Source organism: Ranitomeya imitator, chromosome 4, assembly GCF_032444005.1.
Source record: "Ranitomeya imitator isolate aRanImi1 chromosome 4, aRanImi1.pri, whole genome shotgun sequence".
Classification (NCBI taxonomy): domain Eukaryota; kingdom Metazoa; phylum Chordata; class Amphibia; order Anura; family Dendrobatidae; genus Ranitomeya; species Ranitomeya imitator.
In genome coordinates this window covers 431379991-431398572 of record NC_091285.1, presented here as the reverse complement: position 1 = coordinate 431398572, position 18582 = coordinate 431379991, and the positions used below count along the sequence as shown (strand labels likewise).

The 18582-nt window shown below is 40.9% G+C and overlaps 1 protein-coding gene and 1 non-coding gene across 2 annotated transcripts in view; both read left to right on the top strand.

The window, feature by feature from the left end:
* SEC11A (SEC11 homolog A, signal peptidase complex subunit) overlaps nucleotides 1–10342 on the top strand; it is a 74357-nt gene extending 64015 nt beyond the window's left edge. The window contains exons 5-6 of the mRNA XM_069765547.1: nucleotides 6801–6858; nucleotides 9586–10342. Of these exons, the coding sequence (XP_069621648.1) occupies nucleotides 6801–6858; nucleotides 9586–9636 (109 nt within the window). The 3' untranslated portion in view covers nucleotides 9637–10342. The remainder of the gene's footprint in view (nucleotides 1–6800; nucleotides 6859–9585) is intronic.
* Nucleotides 7079–7171, top strand: LOC138677748 (Z30 small nucleolar RNA). The gene has a single exon (XR_011321141.1). It is a non-coding gene; the product is annotated as a Z30 small nucleolar RNA (small nucleolar RNA).
* Nucleotides 10343–18582: the final 8240 nt, after the last annotated feature.

Sequence of the window (18582 nt, the reverse complement as noted above, 5' to 3'; positions counted from 1 at the left end):
CCTGAGTACGCTGATACCCCATATGTGGCAGTAAACCACTGTTTGGGCGCATGGGAGAGCTCGGAAGGGAAGGAGCGCAGTTTGACTTTTCAATGCAAAATTGACAGAAATTGAGATGGGACGCCATGTTGCGTTTGGAGAGCCACTGATGTGCCTAAACATTGAAACCCCCCACAAGTGACACCATTTTGGAAAGTAGACCCCCTAAGGAACTTATCTAGAGGTGTGGTGAGCACTTTGACCCACCAAGTGCTTCACAGAAGTTTATAATGCAGAACCGTAAAAATAAAAAATCATATTTTTTCACAAAAATTATATTTTTGCCCCCAATTTTTTATTTTTCCAAGGGTAAGAGAAGAAATTGGACCTCAAAAGTTGTTGTCCAATTTGTCCCGAGTACGCTGATACCCCATATGTGGCAGTAAACCACTGTTTGGGCGCATGGGAGAGCTCGGAAGGGAAGGAGCGCCGTTTGACTTTTCAATGCAAAATTGACAGGAATTGAGATGGGACGCCATGTTGCGTTTGGAGAGCCACTGATGTGCCTAAACATTGAAACCCCCCACAAGTGACACCATTTTGGAAAGTAGACCCCCTAAGGAACTTATCTGGATGTGTGGTGAGCACTTTGACCCACCAAGGGCTTCACAGAAGTTTATAATGCAGAGCCATAAAAATAAAACAAAATTTTTTTCCCACAAAAATTATTTTTTAGCCCCCAGTTTTGTATTTTCCCTAGGGTAAGAGGAGAAATTGGACCACAAAAGTTGTTGTCCAATTTGTCCTGAGTACGCTGATACCCCATATGTGGGGGGGAACCACCGTTTGGGCGCATGGGAGGGTTCGGAAGGGAAGGAGCGCCATTTGGAATGCAGACTTAGATGGAATGGTCTGCAGGCGTCACATTGCGTTTGCAGAGCCCCTAATGTACCTAAACAGTAGAAACCCCCCACAAGTGACACCATTTTGGAAAGTAGACCCCCTAAGGAACTCATCTTGATGTGTTGTGAGAGCTTTGAACCCCCAAGTATTTCACTACAGTTTATAACGCAGAGCCATGCAAATAAAAAATATTTTTTTTTCCACAAAAATTATATTTTAGCCCCCAGTTTTGTATTTTTCCAAGGTTAGCAGGAGAAATTGGACCCTAAATGTTGTTGTCCAATTTGTCCTGAGTACGCTGATACCCGATATGTGGGGGGGAACCACCGTTTGGGCGCATGGGAGGGCTCGGAAGGGAAGGAGCATCATTTGGAATGCAGACTTAGATGGATTGGTCTGCAGGCGTCACATTGCGTTTGCAGAGCCCCTAATGTACCTAAACAGTAGAAACCCCCCACAAGTGACCCCATATTGGAAACTAGACCCCTCAATGAACTTATCTAGATGTGTTGTGAGAACTTTGAACCCCCAAGTGTTTCACTACAGTTTATAACGCAGAGCCGTGAAAATAAAAAATCTTTTTGTTTTCCCACAAAAATTATTTTTTAGCCCCCAGTTTTGTATTTTCCCAAGGGTAACAGGAGAAATTGGTCCACAAAAGTTGTTGTCCAATTTGTCCTGAGTACGCTGATACCCGATATGTGGGGGGGAACCACCGTTTGGGCGCATGGGAGGGCTCGGAAGGGAAGGAGCATCATTTGGAATGCAGACTTAGATGGATTGGTCTGCAGGCGTCACATTGCGTTTGCAGAGCCCCTAATGTACCTAAACAGTAGAAACCCCCCACAAGTGACCCCATATTGGAAACTAGACCCCTCAATGAACTTATCTAGATGTGTTGTGAGAACTTTGAACCCCCAAGTGTTTCACTACAGTTTATAACGCAGAGCCGTGAAAATAAAAAATCTTTTTGTTTTCCCACAAAAATTATTTTTTAGCCCCCAGTTTTGTATTTTCCCAAGGGTAACAGGAGAAATTGGTCCACAAAAGTTGTTGTCCAATTTGTCCTGAGTACGCTGATACCCCATATGTTGGGGTAAACCCCTGTTTGGGCACACAGGAGAGCTCGGAAGGGAAGGAGCACTGTTTTACTTTTTCAACGCAGAATTGGCTGGAATTGAGATCGGACGCCATGTCGTGTTTGGAGAGCCCCTGATGTGCCGAAACAGTGGAAACCCCCCAATTATAACTGAAACCCTAATCTAAACACACCCCTAACCCTAATTCCAACGGTAACCCTAACCACACCTCTAACCCTGACACACCCCTAACCCTAATCCCAACCCTATTCCCAACTGTAAATGTAATCTAAACCCTAACCCTAACTTTAGCCCCAACCCTAACTGTAGCCCCAACCCTAACCCTAACCCTAATCCTAGCCCTAACCCTAGCCCTAACCCTAACCCTAGCCCTAACCCTAGCCCTAACCCTAGCCCTAACCCTAGCCCTAACCCTAGCCCTAGCCCTAGCCCTAACCCTAGCCCTAACCCTAGCCCTAACCCTAGCCCTAACCCTAGCCCTAACCCTAACCCTAGCCCTAACCCTAGCCCTAACCCTAGCCCTAACCCTAGCCCTAGCCCTAACCCTAGCCCTAATGGGAAAATGGAAATAAATACATTTTTTTTTATTTTTCCCTAACTAAGGGGGTGATGAAGGGGGGTTTGATTTACTTTTATAGCGAGTTTTTTAGCGGATTTTTATGATTGGCAGCCGTCACACACTGAAAGACCCTTTTTATTGCAAAAAATATTTTTTGCAATACCACATTTTGAGAGCTATAATTTTTTCATATTTTGGTCTACAGAGTCATGTGAGGTCTTGTTTTTTGCGGGACGAGTTGACGTTTTTATTGAAAACATTTTTGGGCACGTGACATTTTTTTATCGCTTTTTATTCCGATTTTTGTGAGGAAGAATGACCAAAAGCCAGCTATTCATGAATTTCTATTGGGGGAGGCGTTTATACCGTTCCGCGTTTGGTAAAATTGATAAATCAGTTTTATTCTTCGGGTCAGTACGATTACAGCGATACCTCATTTATATCATTTTTTTATGGTTTGGTGCTTTTATACGATAAAAACTATTTTACAGAAAAAATAATTATTTTTGCATCGCTTTATTCTCAGGACTATAACTTTTTTATTTTTTTGCTGATGATGCTGTATGGCGGCTCTTTTTTTGCGGGACAATATGACGCTTTCAGCGGTACCATGGTTATTTATATCTGTCCTTTTGATCGCGTGTTATTCCACTTTTTGTTCGGCGGTATGATAATAAAGCGTTGTTTTTTGCCTCGTTTTTTTTTTTTTTTTCTTACGGTGTTTACTGAAGGGGTTAACTAGTGGGCCAGTTTTATAGGTCGGGCCGTTACGGACGCGGCGATACTAAATATGTGTACTTTTATTGGTTTTTTTTTTTTATTTAGATGAAGAAATGTATTTATGGGAATAATATTTTTTTTTTTTTTCATTATTTTGGAATATTTTTTTTTATTTTTTTTACACATTTGGAAATTTTTTTTTTTACTTTTTTACTTTGTCCCAGGGGGGACATCACAGATCAGTGATCTGACAGTTTGCACAGCACTCTGTCAGATCACTGATCTGATAGGAGTGCAGGCTGCTTCACAGTGCCTGCTCTGAGCAGGCTCTGTGAAGCCACCTCCCTCCCTGCAGGACCCGGATCCGCGGCCATCTTGGATCCGGGGCTCGAGCAGGGAGGGAGGTGAGGAGACCCTCGCAGCAACGCGATCACATCGCGTTGCTGCGGGGGGCTCAGGGAAGCCCGCAGGGAGCCCCCTCCCTGCGCGGTGCTTCCCTGTACCGCCGGCACATCGCGATCATCTTTGATCGCGGTGTGCCAGGGGTTAATGTGCCGGGGGCGGTCCGTGACCGCTCCTGGCACATAGTGCCGGATGTCAGCTGCGATAAGCAGCTGACACCCGGCCGCGATCGGCCGCGCTCCCCCCGTGAGCGCGGCCGATCGGCTATGACGTACTATCCCGTCCAGGGTCAGATAAGCCCAGGGCACCTCGACGGGATAGTACGTCTAAGGTCACAGAGGGGTTAATAGAAGTTTAGGAAACCCCCCATGAGTTTATTTTATTCATCTAAGAAAAACTGATGAAACTCTGACCAAAACTCTTATGGTAAGAACTGACACACTGGTAAGCAACACTGCTGCTCAGACCATTTGGGGTATCAGATGCCTTATTCTGCAAAGTTCAATCCAGATATTTGGTGCTCTGAATATTACTGTTTTTTTAAATTCAGAATACTGACAGAATTTAATTTGTCATTTTGGAGTCAATTATGCACATAGACTTTTGAGTGAGTCTGCTAAGTGAGAGTATAGTGTTATGTCAATCCTAATGACTTGCTACCTCTTAACCCCCTAATGTTAACCCAACAATCTGTTACATGGAAGCCACGCATATTCGATATATTGAAGGAGACGGAGAATCATTAGCACTTCTGCAATGATGCATCCATAGGTCACTGTCACTGACTCACATCATTAGCACGCCATGAATAATTCTCACATAAACATCAGAACGTTTCATACTTGCATCATCAGCTGAGGCAAACATTTGAATACAAAGCACTACTCGCTGATCCCCGGGGTCCTGCCGGCAGAGTCAGAAGCATTGTCATATTTTAGTATTCCACTCTACTGCTTCCTCAGCCATGATAAATATTCTTCAGTACTACCTTTTGTCTTCAAGAAACTTCTTGCATATAGTATTCAGGCTAATTCAATGTAACCTTTATTCTACCACTTAGTACCATGTAATTATTGCCCAAAAGTGTCAAACTAAAATTTGAACGTAAAGTTAAAACACACTATATTTCTAAATACACTATATGTATACATCGACAAAGCCGCTACATGGTGCTTTCTGCCATTTCAGTGCCACTCAGGTGCTATAGTTGAAAACATAAGCAATAGCAACTATTATTTGTTATTTATTATGCTTTGCTTATACAGAGCCATTATATTCCACAGCGATTTACAGATATCATTGCTGTCCTTTATAGGGGCTCACAGTGTAAATTCCCTATCAGTATGTCTTTGAGGTTTGGAAGGAAACCAGAATTATCTGAAGAAAGCCACCAAACATGGGGAGAACATACAAACTCCTTGCAGATGTTGTCCTTGGGGGGATTTAAACCCAGGACCCCAGTGCTGCAAAGCAATAGTGCTATTCACTGAGCCACCGTACTGCCCATTCTACAACAAGGTAGAATAGTATATCGCCTTTCTAACAGGTCACTATGCATAAAGGAGTCTTTTAGTAGCAGCAAATTACACGATATTACTAAGAGATGCTGTCGCTCATGACATTCTGTAGCCTTCAGATTGCTGGACAACATCTGCAAGGAGTTTGTATGTTCTCCCTGTGTTTGTGTGGGTTTCCTCCTGGTTCTCCAGTTTCCTCCCACACTCCAAAGACCTATTGATAAGGAATTTGCATTGTGAGCCCCATCAGGGACAGCGATGATGTCTGTCTGTAAAGCGCTGTGGAATTAATGGCGCTATATAAATGAGTAAAATAAATATCAGTCTGTGGTGCTCTCTTGGGCTGTGCAGCTTCTTCAATAATTTGAGTATGGTTACCCCAATTCTGTGCGTATACTGCAGCACCGCTCCATTCACTTTATTCCCATTGATCATGGGGTCTTGGTGATGAGACCACCTTTGAATAGTTAGACAGCATATTCTAATAAGGCACAAATACCCCGTTTATCTTTTTAAAGCTGTGTACCAACGTTGCATTTTATATGCGTTTCCGCCGCGTTTTTTGCCGCAGTGGAAACGTTTAAAAACCGTATTCCCATGCAGTCCTATGGGATTCCACAGTTGCTCTGCCCATGATGCGGATTTTCCCGCAGTGGAATAGCATAGCGGTAAAATCTGCAGCGTGTTCATTATTTCTGCGGAATCGTGGCGATTCTGCAGCCATAAGATTGCATTGAAACGCTCACTTTACGCATGTGGCTATGCGCACCATGCGTAAAATGAGCACTTCATGTGCGGATGGTACCCAGGTCTGGAGAAGAGGAAACTCTCCTCCAGGCCCTTGGGAACCATATTTCTGTTTAAAAAACAAAAGAAAATAAAAAATAGTGATATACTATCCCCAGAGTCCTCCCGCCTCTCAGCGGTGCACGTGGCGGCTTCCGTTCCCAGGAATGCATTGCGCAAAGGACCTGGGATGACATCGCGGTCATAAAGGTCCTTCGCGCAAAGCATCACTGGGAACGGAACGTACCGGGAGCGCCGCTAAGGAGATCGGGGGCCGTCGGAGGGTGAGAATAACCATATTTTTTATTATTTTTAAAATTCTATCTTTAACTATTCATAGGCAGCATCAATAGTGAAAAGTTGGTCACACTTGTCAAGCACTATGCTTGACAAGTGTGACCAACCTGTCAATCCCTTCCAAGCGATGCTTTAAATCGCTTGGAAAATGCAAGCTAAAAAACGCTTGTGTTTTGCAGGAAAACACATGCGTATTCTGCATGCGTTTTACCTGTGGCAGTGAGTTGCGGAAATGCTGCTTACATTTCCGTAGCATTTCTGCAACATGGGCACATAGCCTTAAATGTAAAAAGCTTTCCCAAATGACCGGCTGTTAGAGTATGAAATGTGTGATTATGTCATATTCTATTTGACCATTAGGACCTGGTACATGGGGACGACTGCCCAGTGTATGAATGAGTCCAACTATCACTCTTATCATTGCTTTATGCCAGCCACTTCTGTACTTTGTGCCATACTGAACAGTTGTTTTAGTAGGTTATTGTATTTTTTTTTCTTAGCAGTCCAGTTTTATTTAATGATGATTTTACTTTTCAGATTTGTACCTTACATTGGCATTGTCACAATACTCATGAATGACTATCCCAAGTTTAAGGTGAGCCATTTTGATGACTTAATATGTGTAAAATAATTTCAGCAGGGGCACTTTATGCTGTGTTTTTTTTTTTCCTATAGTGTATAATTCTTGAAGCAGGTCTATTATTATAAGTATATAGCTCCCTGACATTCTGTTCTTACTACTCCAACTGACATCACAATACCGCTGCAGCTAGTCACTGCCGATTTTATGACGTCTCATTTCTTGTCTTGTTTTCAGCTGTGATGAGTAGGATCTATTATGACCTGGTATTGTTAGAGTAAAATCTGCATTGACCAGTAAATGATCACGTAATCTTCTCTCTGAGCTGAGACCAACAGGACATGAGCACTATAGGCAACCTTATTTGGGGTGAAGTAAGAGGTCTAAGCCTAAAGTTTCTTAAGATTCTATAATTGTGCTGAGTTGCAAATCATTATTAAAGGGAACGTATCCTATTGGAAATGGTATCTGACCTGTTATAGAGCAGCAGAAACTCATTGATATACATTTTTGTGGGAATTTTTTCAGTAAAACTTGAATTTTATGTACTGAAAACTCTGGTGTTTGCATGTACAGTCATGGCCAAAAGTATTGACACCCCTGCAATTGTCAGATAATACTCCTTTTCTTCCTGAAAATGATTGCAAACACAAATTATTTGGTATTGTCTTCAATTAATTTGTCTTAAATGAAAAAACACAAAAAGAATTGTCCTAAAGCCAAATTGGATATAATTCCACACCAAACATAAAAAAGGGGGTGGACAAAGGTATTGGCAATGTTTGAAAAATCATGTGATGCTTCTCTAATTTGTGTAATTAAAAGCACCTGTAACTTGTGGCACCTACAGGTGTTGGCAATAACTAAATCACACTTGCAGCCAGTTGACATGGATTAAAGTTGACTCAACCTCTGTCCTGTGTCCTTGTGTGTACCACATTGAGCATGGAGAAAAGAAAGAAGACCAAAGAACTGTCTGAGGACTTGAGAAACCAAATTGTGAGTAAGCATGAGCAATCTCAAGGCTACAAGTCCATCTCCAAAGACCTGAATGTTCCTGTGTCTACCGTGCGCAGTGTCATCAAGAAGTTTAAAGCCCATGGCACTGTGGCTAACCTAACTAGATGTGGATGGAAAAGAAAAATTGACAAGAGATTTCAATGCAAGATTGTGCGGATGTTGGATACAGAACCTCGACTAACATCCAAACAAGTTCAAGCTGCCCTGCAGTCCGAGGGTACAACAGTGTCAACCCGTACTATCAGTCGGCATCTGAATGAAAAGGGACTGTATGGTAGGAAACCCAGGAAGACCCCAATTCTTACCCCGAGACATGAAAAAGCCAGGCTGGAGTTTGCCAAAACTTACCTGAAAAAGCCTAAAACGTTTTGGAAGAATGTTCTCTGGTCAGATGAGACAAAAGTAGAGATTTTTGGGCAAAGGCATCAACATAGAGTTTACAGGAGAAAAAAGAGGCATTCAAAGAAAAGAACACGGTCCCTACTGTCAAACATGGCGGAGGTTCCCTGATGTTTTGGGGATGCTTTGCTGGCACTGGACTGCTTGACCGTGTGCATGGCATTATGAAGTCTGAACACTACCAACAAATTTTGCAGCATAACGTAGGGCCCAGTGTGAGAAAGCTGGGTCTCCCTCAGAGGTCATGGGTCTTCCAGCAGGACAATGACCCAAAACACACTTCAAAAAGTGGTTTGAGAGCAAGCACTGGAGACTTCTAAGGTGGCCAGCAATGAGTCCAGACCTGAATCCCATAGAACACCTGTGGAGAGATCTAAAAATGGCAGTTTGGAGAAGGCACCCTTCAAATATCAGGGACCTGGAGCAGTTTGCCAAAGAAGAATGGTCTAAAATTCCAGCAGAGCATGGTAAGAAACTCATTGATGGTTACCGGAAGCGGTTGGTCGCAGCTATTTTGGCTAAAGGTTGTGCAACCAAATATTAGGCTGAGGGTGCCAATACTTTCGTCTTGCCCATTTTTGGAGTTTTGTGTGAAATGATCAATGTTTTGCTTTTTGCTTCATTCTCTTTTGTGTTTTTTCATTTAAGACAAATTAAATGAAGATAATAATACCAAAGAATTTGTGATTGCAATCATTTTCAGGAAGAAACTGAGTATTATCTGACAGAAATGCAGGGGTGTCAATACTTTTGGCCATGACTGTACATGTGTCTAATGGGAGGTCCTATTCAGTGATTGACAGTTTTCCTTGTATGAGTGTGTATAAAGATAGCTGTGAATCACTTAGACCGCCCAGTGGGTTCCTATACATGCAAATGCTAGGGAATAAAAGACAAGTTATCACAACCCTATATATAGCCAGGCTGGTGCAACTTTTTGTGTATGCTATGGCGCCATCATGCCATCTTGGCTCATCAAACGATGACCCGAGAGTTGCGAATCGCAGGTTTTCCCATCACTAATTACAAAATATCTGATTTTTATGTGTTATATTTTATATCAATCAATAGAACAACAATTACTCGTCATACCATAAAGCCGATGGAACGGTGTGCGCTATTTTTGGGTGCTTTTACTATGGGATTATTCTCCTTCTCAAGTATTGCTTTTAGGAGAGAAATCGGACAGTGAATCATGTAAAACAAACCATTTTGAAAGAGTTTTTTTTTTTTAATTCTTGTTCGCCTTTGGCTGAAGTGTAAAAAGTGTCAACTGACGTAGCTTTAAACTGATTTTAATTCAATGGTTTTTCTTTTTTCCAGTATGCTGTCTTATTTCTGCTAGGACTGTTTGTCCTCGTCCATCGAGAATAACACAATGGACGTTTGGGGGAAAATCTACAGATTCAGTGTGGCTGCAGCTTATCCAAGCAAGAGTTATTAAAGGACAGACCTCATCTAGTGTAAAGTTTTACATTTGAAACCAGTATTTCTTTTTCTACATGTGTCTATGTGCTCAGTTTTAATAAATGCAGAGATGGAATGGAGTGTTTAACATCGGCCGGATCTCTGCCACGGCTTCTCTACCTCCGTGACCTCTTGTGGGCCAGTCAGAAGATTCTGCACTTTTTTGTTTTGTTTTGTTTTTTACTTTTTTTAATATTTAAATTTCAAACCAAAGTCCTTTATTGTTTAAATTGTGAAGCCTCTCAACCTTTTATTCGGAAGTGCCTACGAATTAGCGTATGTGCGATAATCTGACACTAGCCCTGAACAGTCTGAAACCATGCAGCGAAATTACATTTTACTGACTGTAAGATTGCACTCTAATTTTTGCTCATTGTCTTACTGTCAGCAAAATGACAAATTACGTGCTAGTGGAGGTTTTTCCACCTGTCTGAGTCAAAGAAACTTAGAGTTCATATTCTTGACGTTTCATTTTGCAAAATCTGTAATACAATTGATGGATTTTTTTTTTTTTTAATTTCAATTTCCTCCAGGCACTGGAGAAATACAATAGTCAAAAAATGCGCATATATATATACATTATATTCTATTCACTTGAGTTGCAACACCAGCTATATATATATTATATTTTTTTTTTAAATGGGACATCCAGAATTGAAAAATAACATGCACCTTTTTGTTTCCCAGAATAGGCTCTGAAGATGCTCCCAGGCTATAGCTGGTGTTGCAACTCAAGTGAATAGACAGATCATTAACCCCTTTACCCCCAAGGGTGGTTTGCACGTTAATGACCGGGCCAATTTTTACAATTCTGACCACTGTCCCTTTATGAGGTTATAACTCTGGAACGCTTCAACGGATCCCAGTGAATCTGACATTGTTTTCTCGTGACTTTTTGTACTTCATGACAATGGTAAAAATTATTTGATAGTACCTGCGTTTATTTGTGAAAAAAACGGAAATTTGGCGAAAATTATGAAAATTTCGCAATTTTCCAAATTTGAATTTTTATGCAATTAAATCACAGAGATATGTCACACAAAATACTTAATAAGTAACATTTCCCACATGTCTACTTTACATCAGCACAATTTTGGAACCCAAATTTTTTTTTGTTAGGGAGTTATAAGGGTGAAAAGTTGACCAGCAATTTCTCATTTCTACAACACCATTTTTTTTTAGGGACCACATCTCATTTGAAGTCATTTTGAGGGGTCTATATGATAGAAAATACCCAAGTGTGACACCATTCTAAAAACTACACCCCTCAAGGTGCTTAAAACCACATTCAAGAAGTTTATTAACCCTTCTGGTGCTTCACAGGAATTTTTTGAATGTTTAAATAAAAATGAACATTTAACTTTTTTTCACAAAAAATTTAATTCAGCTCCAATTTGTTTTATTTTACCAAGGGTAACAGGAGAAAATGGACCGCAATCATTGTTGTACAATTTGTCCTGAGTACGCCAATACCCCACATGTGGGGGTAAACCACTGTTTGGGCGCATGGCACAGCTCGGAAGCGAAGGAGCGCCATTTGACTTTTCAATGCAAAATTGACTGGAATTGAGATGGGACGCCATGTTTCGTTTGGAGAGCCCCTGATGTGCCTAAACATTGAAACCCCCCACAAGTGACACCATTTTGGAAAGTAGACCCCCTAAGGAACTTATCTAGAGGTGTGGTGAGCTCTTTCACCCACCAAGTGCTTCACAGAAGTTTATAATGTAGAACCGTAAAAATAAAAAATCATATTTTTTCACAAAAATTATCTTTTCGCCCCCAATTTTTTATTTTTCCAAGGGTAAGAGAAGAAATTGGACCCCAATAGTTGTTGTACAATTTGTCCTGAGTAAGCTGATATCCCATATGTGGGGGTAAACCACTGTTTGGGCGGATGGGAGAGCTCAGAAGGGAAGGAGCGCCGTTTGACTTTTCAATGCAAAATTGACAGGAATTGAGATGGGATGCCATGTTGCGTTTGGAAAGCCACTGATGTGCCTAAACATTGAAACCCCCCACAAGTGACACCATTTTGGAAAGTAGACCCCCTAAGGAACTTATCTAGAGGTGTGGTGAGCACTTTGACCCACCCAGTGCTTCACAGAAGTTTATAATGCAGAACCGTAAAAATAAAAAAATCATATTTTTTCACAAAAATTATCTTTTCGCCCCCAATTTTTTATTTTTCCAAGGGTAAGAGAAGAAATTGGACCCCAAAAGTTGTTGTACAATTTGTCCTGAGTGCGCTGATACCCCATATGTGGGGGTAAACCACTGTTTGGGCGGATGGGAGAGCTCGGAAAGGAAGGAGCGCCGTTTGACTTTTCAATGCAAAATTGACAGGAATTGAGATGAGACGCCATGTTGCGTTTGCAGAGCCCCTAATGTACCTAAATAGTAGAAACCACTCACAAGTGACACCATTTTGGAAAGTAGACCCCCTAAGGAACTTATCTAGATGTGTGGTGAGCGCTTTGACCCACCAAGGGCTTCACAGAGGTTTATAATGGAGAGCCGTAAAAATAAAACAAAAATTTTTTCCCACAAAAATTATTTTTTAGCCCCCAGTTTTGTATTTTCCCGAGGGTAACAGGAGAAATTGGACCCAAAAATGTGTTGTCCAATTTGTCCTGAGTGCGCTGATACCCCATATGTGGGGGGAAACCACTGTTTAGGCGCATGGGAGGGCTCGGAAGGGAAGGAGTGCCATTTGAATGCAGACTTAGATGGAATGGTCTGCAGGCGTCACATTGCGTTTGCAGAGCCCCTAATGTACCTAAACAGTAGAAACCCCCCACAAGTGACACCATTTTGGAAAGTAGACCCCCTAAGGAACTTATCTAGATGTGTGGTGAGCGCTTTGACCCACCAAGGGCTTCACAGAGGTTTATAATGGAGAGCCGTAAAAATAAAAAATCTTTTTTTTCCCCACAAAAATTATTTTTTAGCCCCCAGTTTTGTATTTTCCCAAGGGTAACAGGAGAAATTGGACCCCAACAGTTGTTGTCCTATTTGTCCTGAGTACGCTGATACCCCATATGTTGGGGTAAACCCCTGTTTGGGCACACGGGTGAGCTCGGAAGGAAAGAAGCACTGTTTTACTTTTTCAACGCAGAATTGGCTGGAATTGAGATCGGACGCCATGTCGCTTTTGGAGAGCCCCTGATGTGCCTAAACAGTGGAAACCCCCCAATTATAACTGAAACCCTAATCCAAACACTCCCCTAACCCTAATTCCAACGGTAACCCTAACCACACCTCTAACCCTGACACACCCCTAACCCTAATCCCAACCCTATTCCCAACTGTAAATGTAATCTAAACCCTAACTGTAACTTTAGCCCCAACCCTAACTGTAGCCCTAACCCTAGCCCTAACCCTAGCCCCAACCCTAACCCTAGCCCCAGCCCTAACCCTAGCCCTAACCCTAGCCCTAACCCTAGCCCTAACCCTAGCCCTAACCCTAACCCTAGCCCTAACCCTAGCCCTAACCCTAACCCTAGCCCTAGCCCTAACCCTAGCCCTAACCCTAGCCCTAACCCTAACACTAGCCCTAACCCTAGCCCTAACCCTAGCCCTAACCCTAGCCCTAATGGGAAAATGGAAATAAAAACATTTTTTTATTTTTCCCTAACTAAGGGGGTGATGAAGGGGGGTTTGATTTACTTTTATAGCGGGTTTTTTAGCGGATTTTTATGATTGGCAGCCGTCACACACTGAAAGACGCTTTTTATTGCAAAAAATATTTTTTGCGTTACCACATTTTGAGAGCTATAATTTTTCCATATTTTGGTCCACACAGTCATGTGAGGTCTTGTTTTTTGCGCGACGAGTTGACGTTTTTATTGGTAACATTTTCGGGCACGTGACATTTTTTGATCGCTTTTTATTCCGATTTTTGTGAGACAGAATGACCAAAAACCAGCTATTCATGAATTTCTTTTGGGGGAGGCGTTTATACCGTTCCGCGTTTGGTAAAATTGATAAAGCAGTTTTATTCTTCGGGTCAGTACGATTACAGCGACATCTCATTTATATCATTTTTTTATGTTTTGGCGCTTTTATACGATAAAAACTATTTTATAGAAAAAATAATTATTTTGGCATCGCTTTATTCTCAGGACTATAACTTTTTCATTTTTTTGCTGATGATGCTGTATGGTGGCTCGTTTTTTGCGGGACAAGATGACGCTTTCAGCGGTACCATGGTTATTTATATCTGTCTTTTTGATCACGTGTTATTCCACTTTTTGTTCGGCGGTATGATAATAAAGCGTCGTTTTTTGCCACGTTTTTTTTTTTTTTTTCTTACGGTGTTTACTGAAGGGGTTAACTAGTGTGCCAGTTTTATAGGGCGAGTCGATACGGACGCGGCGATACTAAATATGTGTACTTTTATTGTTTTTTTTTTTTTTTATTTAGATGAAGAAATGTATTTATGGGAATATATTTTTTTTTTTTTTTCATTATTTAGGAATATTTTTTTTTAATTTTTTTTACACATTTGGAAATTTTTTTTTTTACTTTTTTACTTTGTCCCAGGGGGGGACATCACAGATCAGTGATCTGACAGTTTGCACAGCACTCTGTCAGATCACTGATCTGACATGCAGCAGTGCAGGCTTCACAGTGCCTGCTCTGAGCAGGCTCTGTGAAGCCACCTCCCTCCCTGCAGGACCCGGATCCGCGGCCATCTTGGATCCGAGACCTGGAGCAGGGAGGGAGGGCGGCAAGACCCTCGCAGCAACGCGATTACATCGCGTTGCTGCGGGGGTCTCAGGGAAGCCCGCAGGGAGCCCCCCTCCCTGCGCGGTGCTTCCCTGCACCGCCGGCACATCGCGATCATCTTTGATCGCGGTGTGCCGGGGGTTAATGTGCCGGGGGCGGTCCGTGACCGCTCCTGGCACATAGTGCCGGATGTCAGCTGCGATAGGCAGCTGACACCCGGCCGCGATCGGCGCCGCTCCCCCCGTGAGCGCTGCCGATCGCATATGACGTACTATTGCGTCCTTGGGAAGTAGGGCCCACCCCCCATGGACGCAATAGTACGTCTGATGGCAGAAAGGGGTTAACTTACAAAAGCAAGCAAAAACCGTACCTTTTTCTAGTTCAGGGCAACCGGTTTACGTTTCACTGAATATACAATATAATTAACATGTCACCAGTAAGTGTGCAAGGTCCCCTTCGTCTAGAGCACTTGCAGTGCTGTAGGTGTTAATATATAGTGGAGTGTCATCTGTACTACTGTGCATGTTGCATTATGGAGAGGCTGACTACACTGTTTTTCTGGAGCGTAAATATATGGGGAAAAGCCGCTCCAGTTTAGTGTCCTTTCTGCATATTTGTGAATGCTTTGGAAATTATTTTTATATAAAATGTTTATTTTAGGTTTGTGCATTTTATAAAGCTTTTGCAATTGCCACTTATCATTGCCATATTCTGTTTATGTAAAGAGAAACTCTAGCCACGATTATGGAAATATGGGTACAATCCTGCAGTGTTTGCGTCGTTCGGCCGTGTGGATGTGCACTCCTCTTCAGATACTGAATCCGGAGAATAGTTGAAGCACAAGATCTGGCATTGCATCTAAATGTTCTGATGGTGAAACTGTAGTGATTTGGTTGCTTCCACTGAAACCTTGTTCTTATTCTGAGCTTATGAAAAAGCTTTGGCAGATTGTATGTGACTTTAGAGTAAGGCTGCATTTATATGGCCACTTTTTTGGTCCGTATAACATGCAATAGAAATTTGTATTCCAACCAACTACCCTCCAATCCATTCTGTCCCCATTTTTGGCAAAAATAAGAAAACAAAGCTACAACTAAGATATATATATATATATATATATATATATATATATATATATATATATATATATATATATATATATATATATATATATATATATATATATATATACTGAAAATATGGCAGTGTAAGTCTACCATAACTTACAAGTAAACATTACGGCATAATATTAATTTCTTGATAGAAACATGTATGCGGTTATTCACATAAATGGTTCAATCATCCACGTACATTTAATTGTTTGTGTATTATAAGAGGAGTATCTGAACGATCTGTATCTCCTGAAGTGGCATTACAGAACGTGCATTCCAATATTCTCCATGTAGCATTTGTTGAACAGAAAAGAATGACATTGGGGTGCGGTCTACAGTAGTACTTTTGCCTGTATGTGGTATTTGCGGGACAAGCCTTCAGAAATCCTTTTGCTGCTTTCCAAACCTGTCTGGTACATAGTTTTGTTTTGTTTTCTTTAGTGTCTACAGCTATGGATCCAATTGTTCTGTCTCACAGTAACTTAAGTATCCTCATTTTCAGTGACAAGTTTCCAACATGCAGAGAAATGTTAATGTATGCCTTTATTAAAGAGCATTCCTTTGTAAATGAAGAATCATGATGTTTTTGTATTCAAGACAGTCTTCCAAATTTCTTCACCAATCCTTACTTGTAGAAATGCAAATTTATGTAACATGACACAAATCCTATATCTACATGACTTATATTTCCGCCCTGAGCACATATTACTTGGTGTTGCATGATGGATATGTACTGTACATCATGCAGATCACAATTGGTCAACTCCTGTGACTAATATACACAGAAGGGCTTCTGCTGTTACTGACCCATCCTAGCAGATTAACCTCTCATATGCCATGGAACAGCGGACATGAGGAGTTGAACAGAAGGAAAGCATCCCTATGTCAGCTCATAGGCACCCCTGCCAGATCCCTCTGGAGATGAGGCCTGCTACACTACCTGACAGTTAAGCACTGACAAGACGGTGTAATACACAGCACTGCTGAAGTAGTGTGCATCACTAATGTGACTATTAGATCGTATGTTAAAGTCCCCTTGATGGACTATTAAAATTTTTTTTTTTTTTACATTCTATAAGTATTTGAGAAACTCAAAATTCTAGTTTTCTGAACTAAAAAAATGGTTTCATGTGAAAGATTAAAAATATCACATATTGGGTGTGGCGCATCCATAATTTACATATAACACTATTTATCCTTTACATTGGTGAACACAACAAAGAATAATTGCAAATATCGTCGGACTTGCTGTATTTTTGTTCATCCTGCCTCTCAAGACAAAAATTGATCAAAAAGTTCCAAAAATTGTAGATAACTACAGCTTGTTAAACAAAAAAATCAAACTGTCATACAGCACTTTATATTGAAAACTGAAGATTATAACTCTCAGAACATGATGCAAAAAAATGTAAATTTTCATTAGTCATTTTGTTGTGCAAATAGTAAAATGTAAAAAAAAGTATATAAATTGGTTATCGATGTAATCGTACTGACCCTCTTCTATAAAATTGTCATTATTTATCCTGTATGGTGCATGCCATAAGAAAAATAAAATGTCAGAAATTCCAACACTGCAAGACTACTGTGCTAACCACTGAGCGACCAGGCTGCCCAGAATAAAGTTAGCATATGTCAAATAGAAAACCTTGTTTAAAAAAATATAAATCCTAAATAGTTTCTTTTACACATTTTTTTTAAATTGGAATGTACAATCAAAAAGGCATATGCACCAAGAATCAGTACCACTGAAAATGACATCCTATAACACAAAATATAAGCCCTCATACAGCTCTATTGATGGAAAATTGTAAGACTTCTAGCTCTCAGAATATAGCAGCTTAACAACAAATTATTTTTTTCAATCAATATTTAATGGGCAAAAGTAGTAAAACCTAAATAGAACTATATTTTGCTGACAACTTTATTTGTGCTGCAGGAAAAGGTTAGATGTCAAAAGACAACTGTTTTCATTTTCTCTCTATAAAGAGCTATTAAAAGTTGTGTAATAAATTATATGTGCCCCAAAATGCGGCAACTGCCAAATAAAATTCCTGGAACAAAAAAAAAAAACAAGCTTTCATTCCTTACATCAGCAAAAAACTAAAAATATGGTTACTGAAATGCGATGATGAAAACCAATTGCTTTGTTCTTAAAGGGGACCTAATTCTTCATTAAATAACGCTTTAAACTTGACAACTAGCTCTGCAGAGCTGCTATCCAAGTACCAGTGCATGCTTACAGCTGCTGCTATCAGTGTTGTGAACAGTGACTGTAGCCAAGACTGAAAGTTGGAGAAGCCCCGTTGGATTAAACTTAAAGAAGTTGTCCAAGTGGCTCCAATAAAAAAAAAAAAAAAAAAAAAAGCCTATGCTCTCACTCAGTGACAGAACACTCTCTCCCCGGGGCTCCCATGCAGTTGTTGTGACACATGACGCTGGCGTCATTGTCATGGTTTTCTGTCGTATTGAACATGAAAAGGATGTCAGACATCAGCTGCAGCCTGGATTGCCCCTTCATCTTCAGTTCGTAGGAAGTCGGGGACATTGACACCAGTGCTGATTGGGTGCTGGGGTCACAACAACCGTATGAGAGCCCTGGTAAGAACAAGTGCCAACACTGCAAGAATGGCGCCAGCATGGGAGGTTAGTATAGGCTTTTTATTTTCAGGCCCAAGCATGGAGTATAAGGGGTTGCCCTGGTAGTGGACAAGACCCCCAAATTCCACCGCCCACAGGCCGCCCCGGAGCATGAGCATAATCATTATCTGAAAATAAAGATTAAACAACAACCACAAGATGGATTTCATCAACCAAGGCATCTTTTTTTTTTTATGTAATGTTTATTGAAATTTTTCAAATTTGACAGGAAAAGGAAAATAATTAGGCATTTTAGATAGTGAACAATCATTTGTAGGTTAACAACCAACCTTTTACTATAATAATAGTTAAACATTTTCAAGTAGATAAAGAGTGAAATTTTACAAAGAAACACACTCTAACAAAAGGAAAG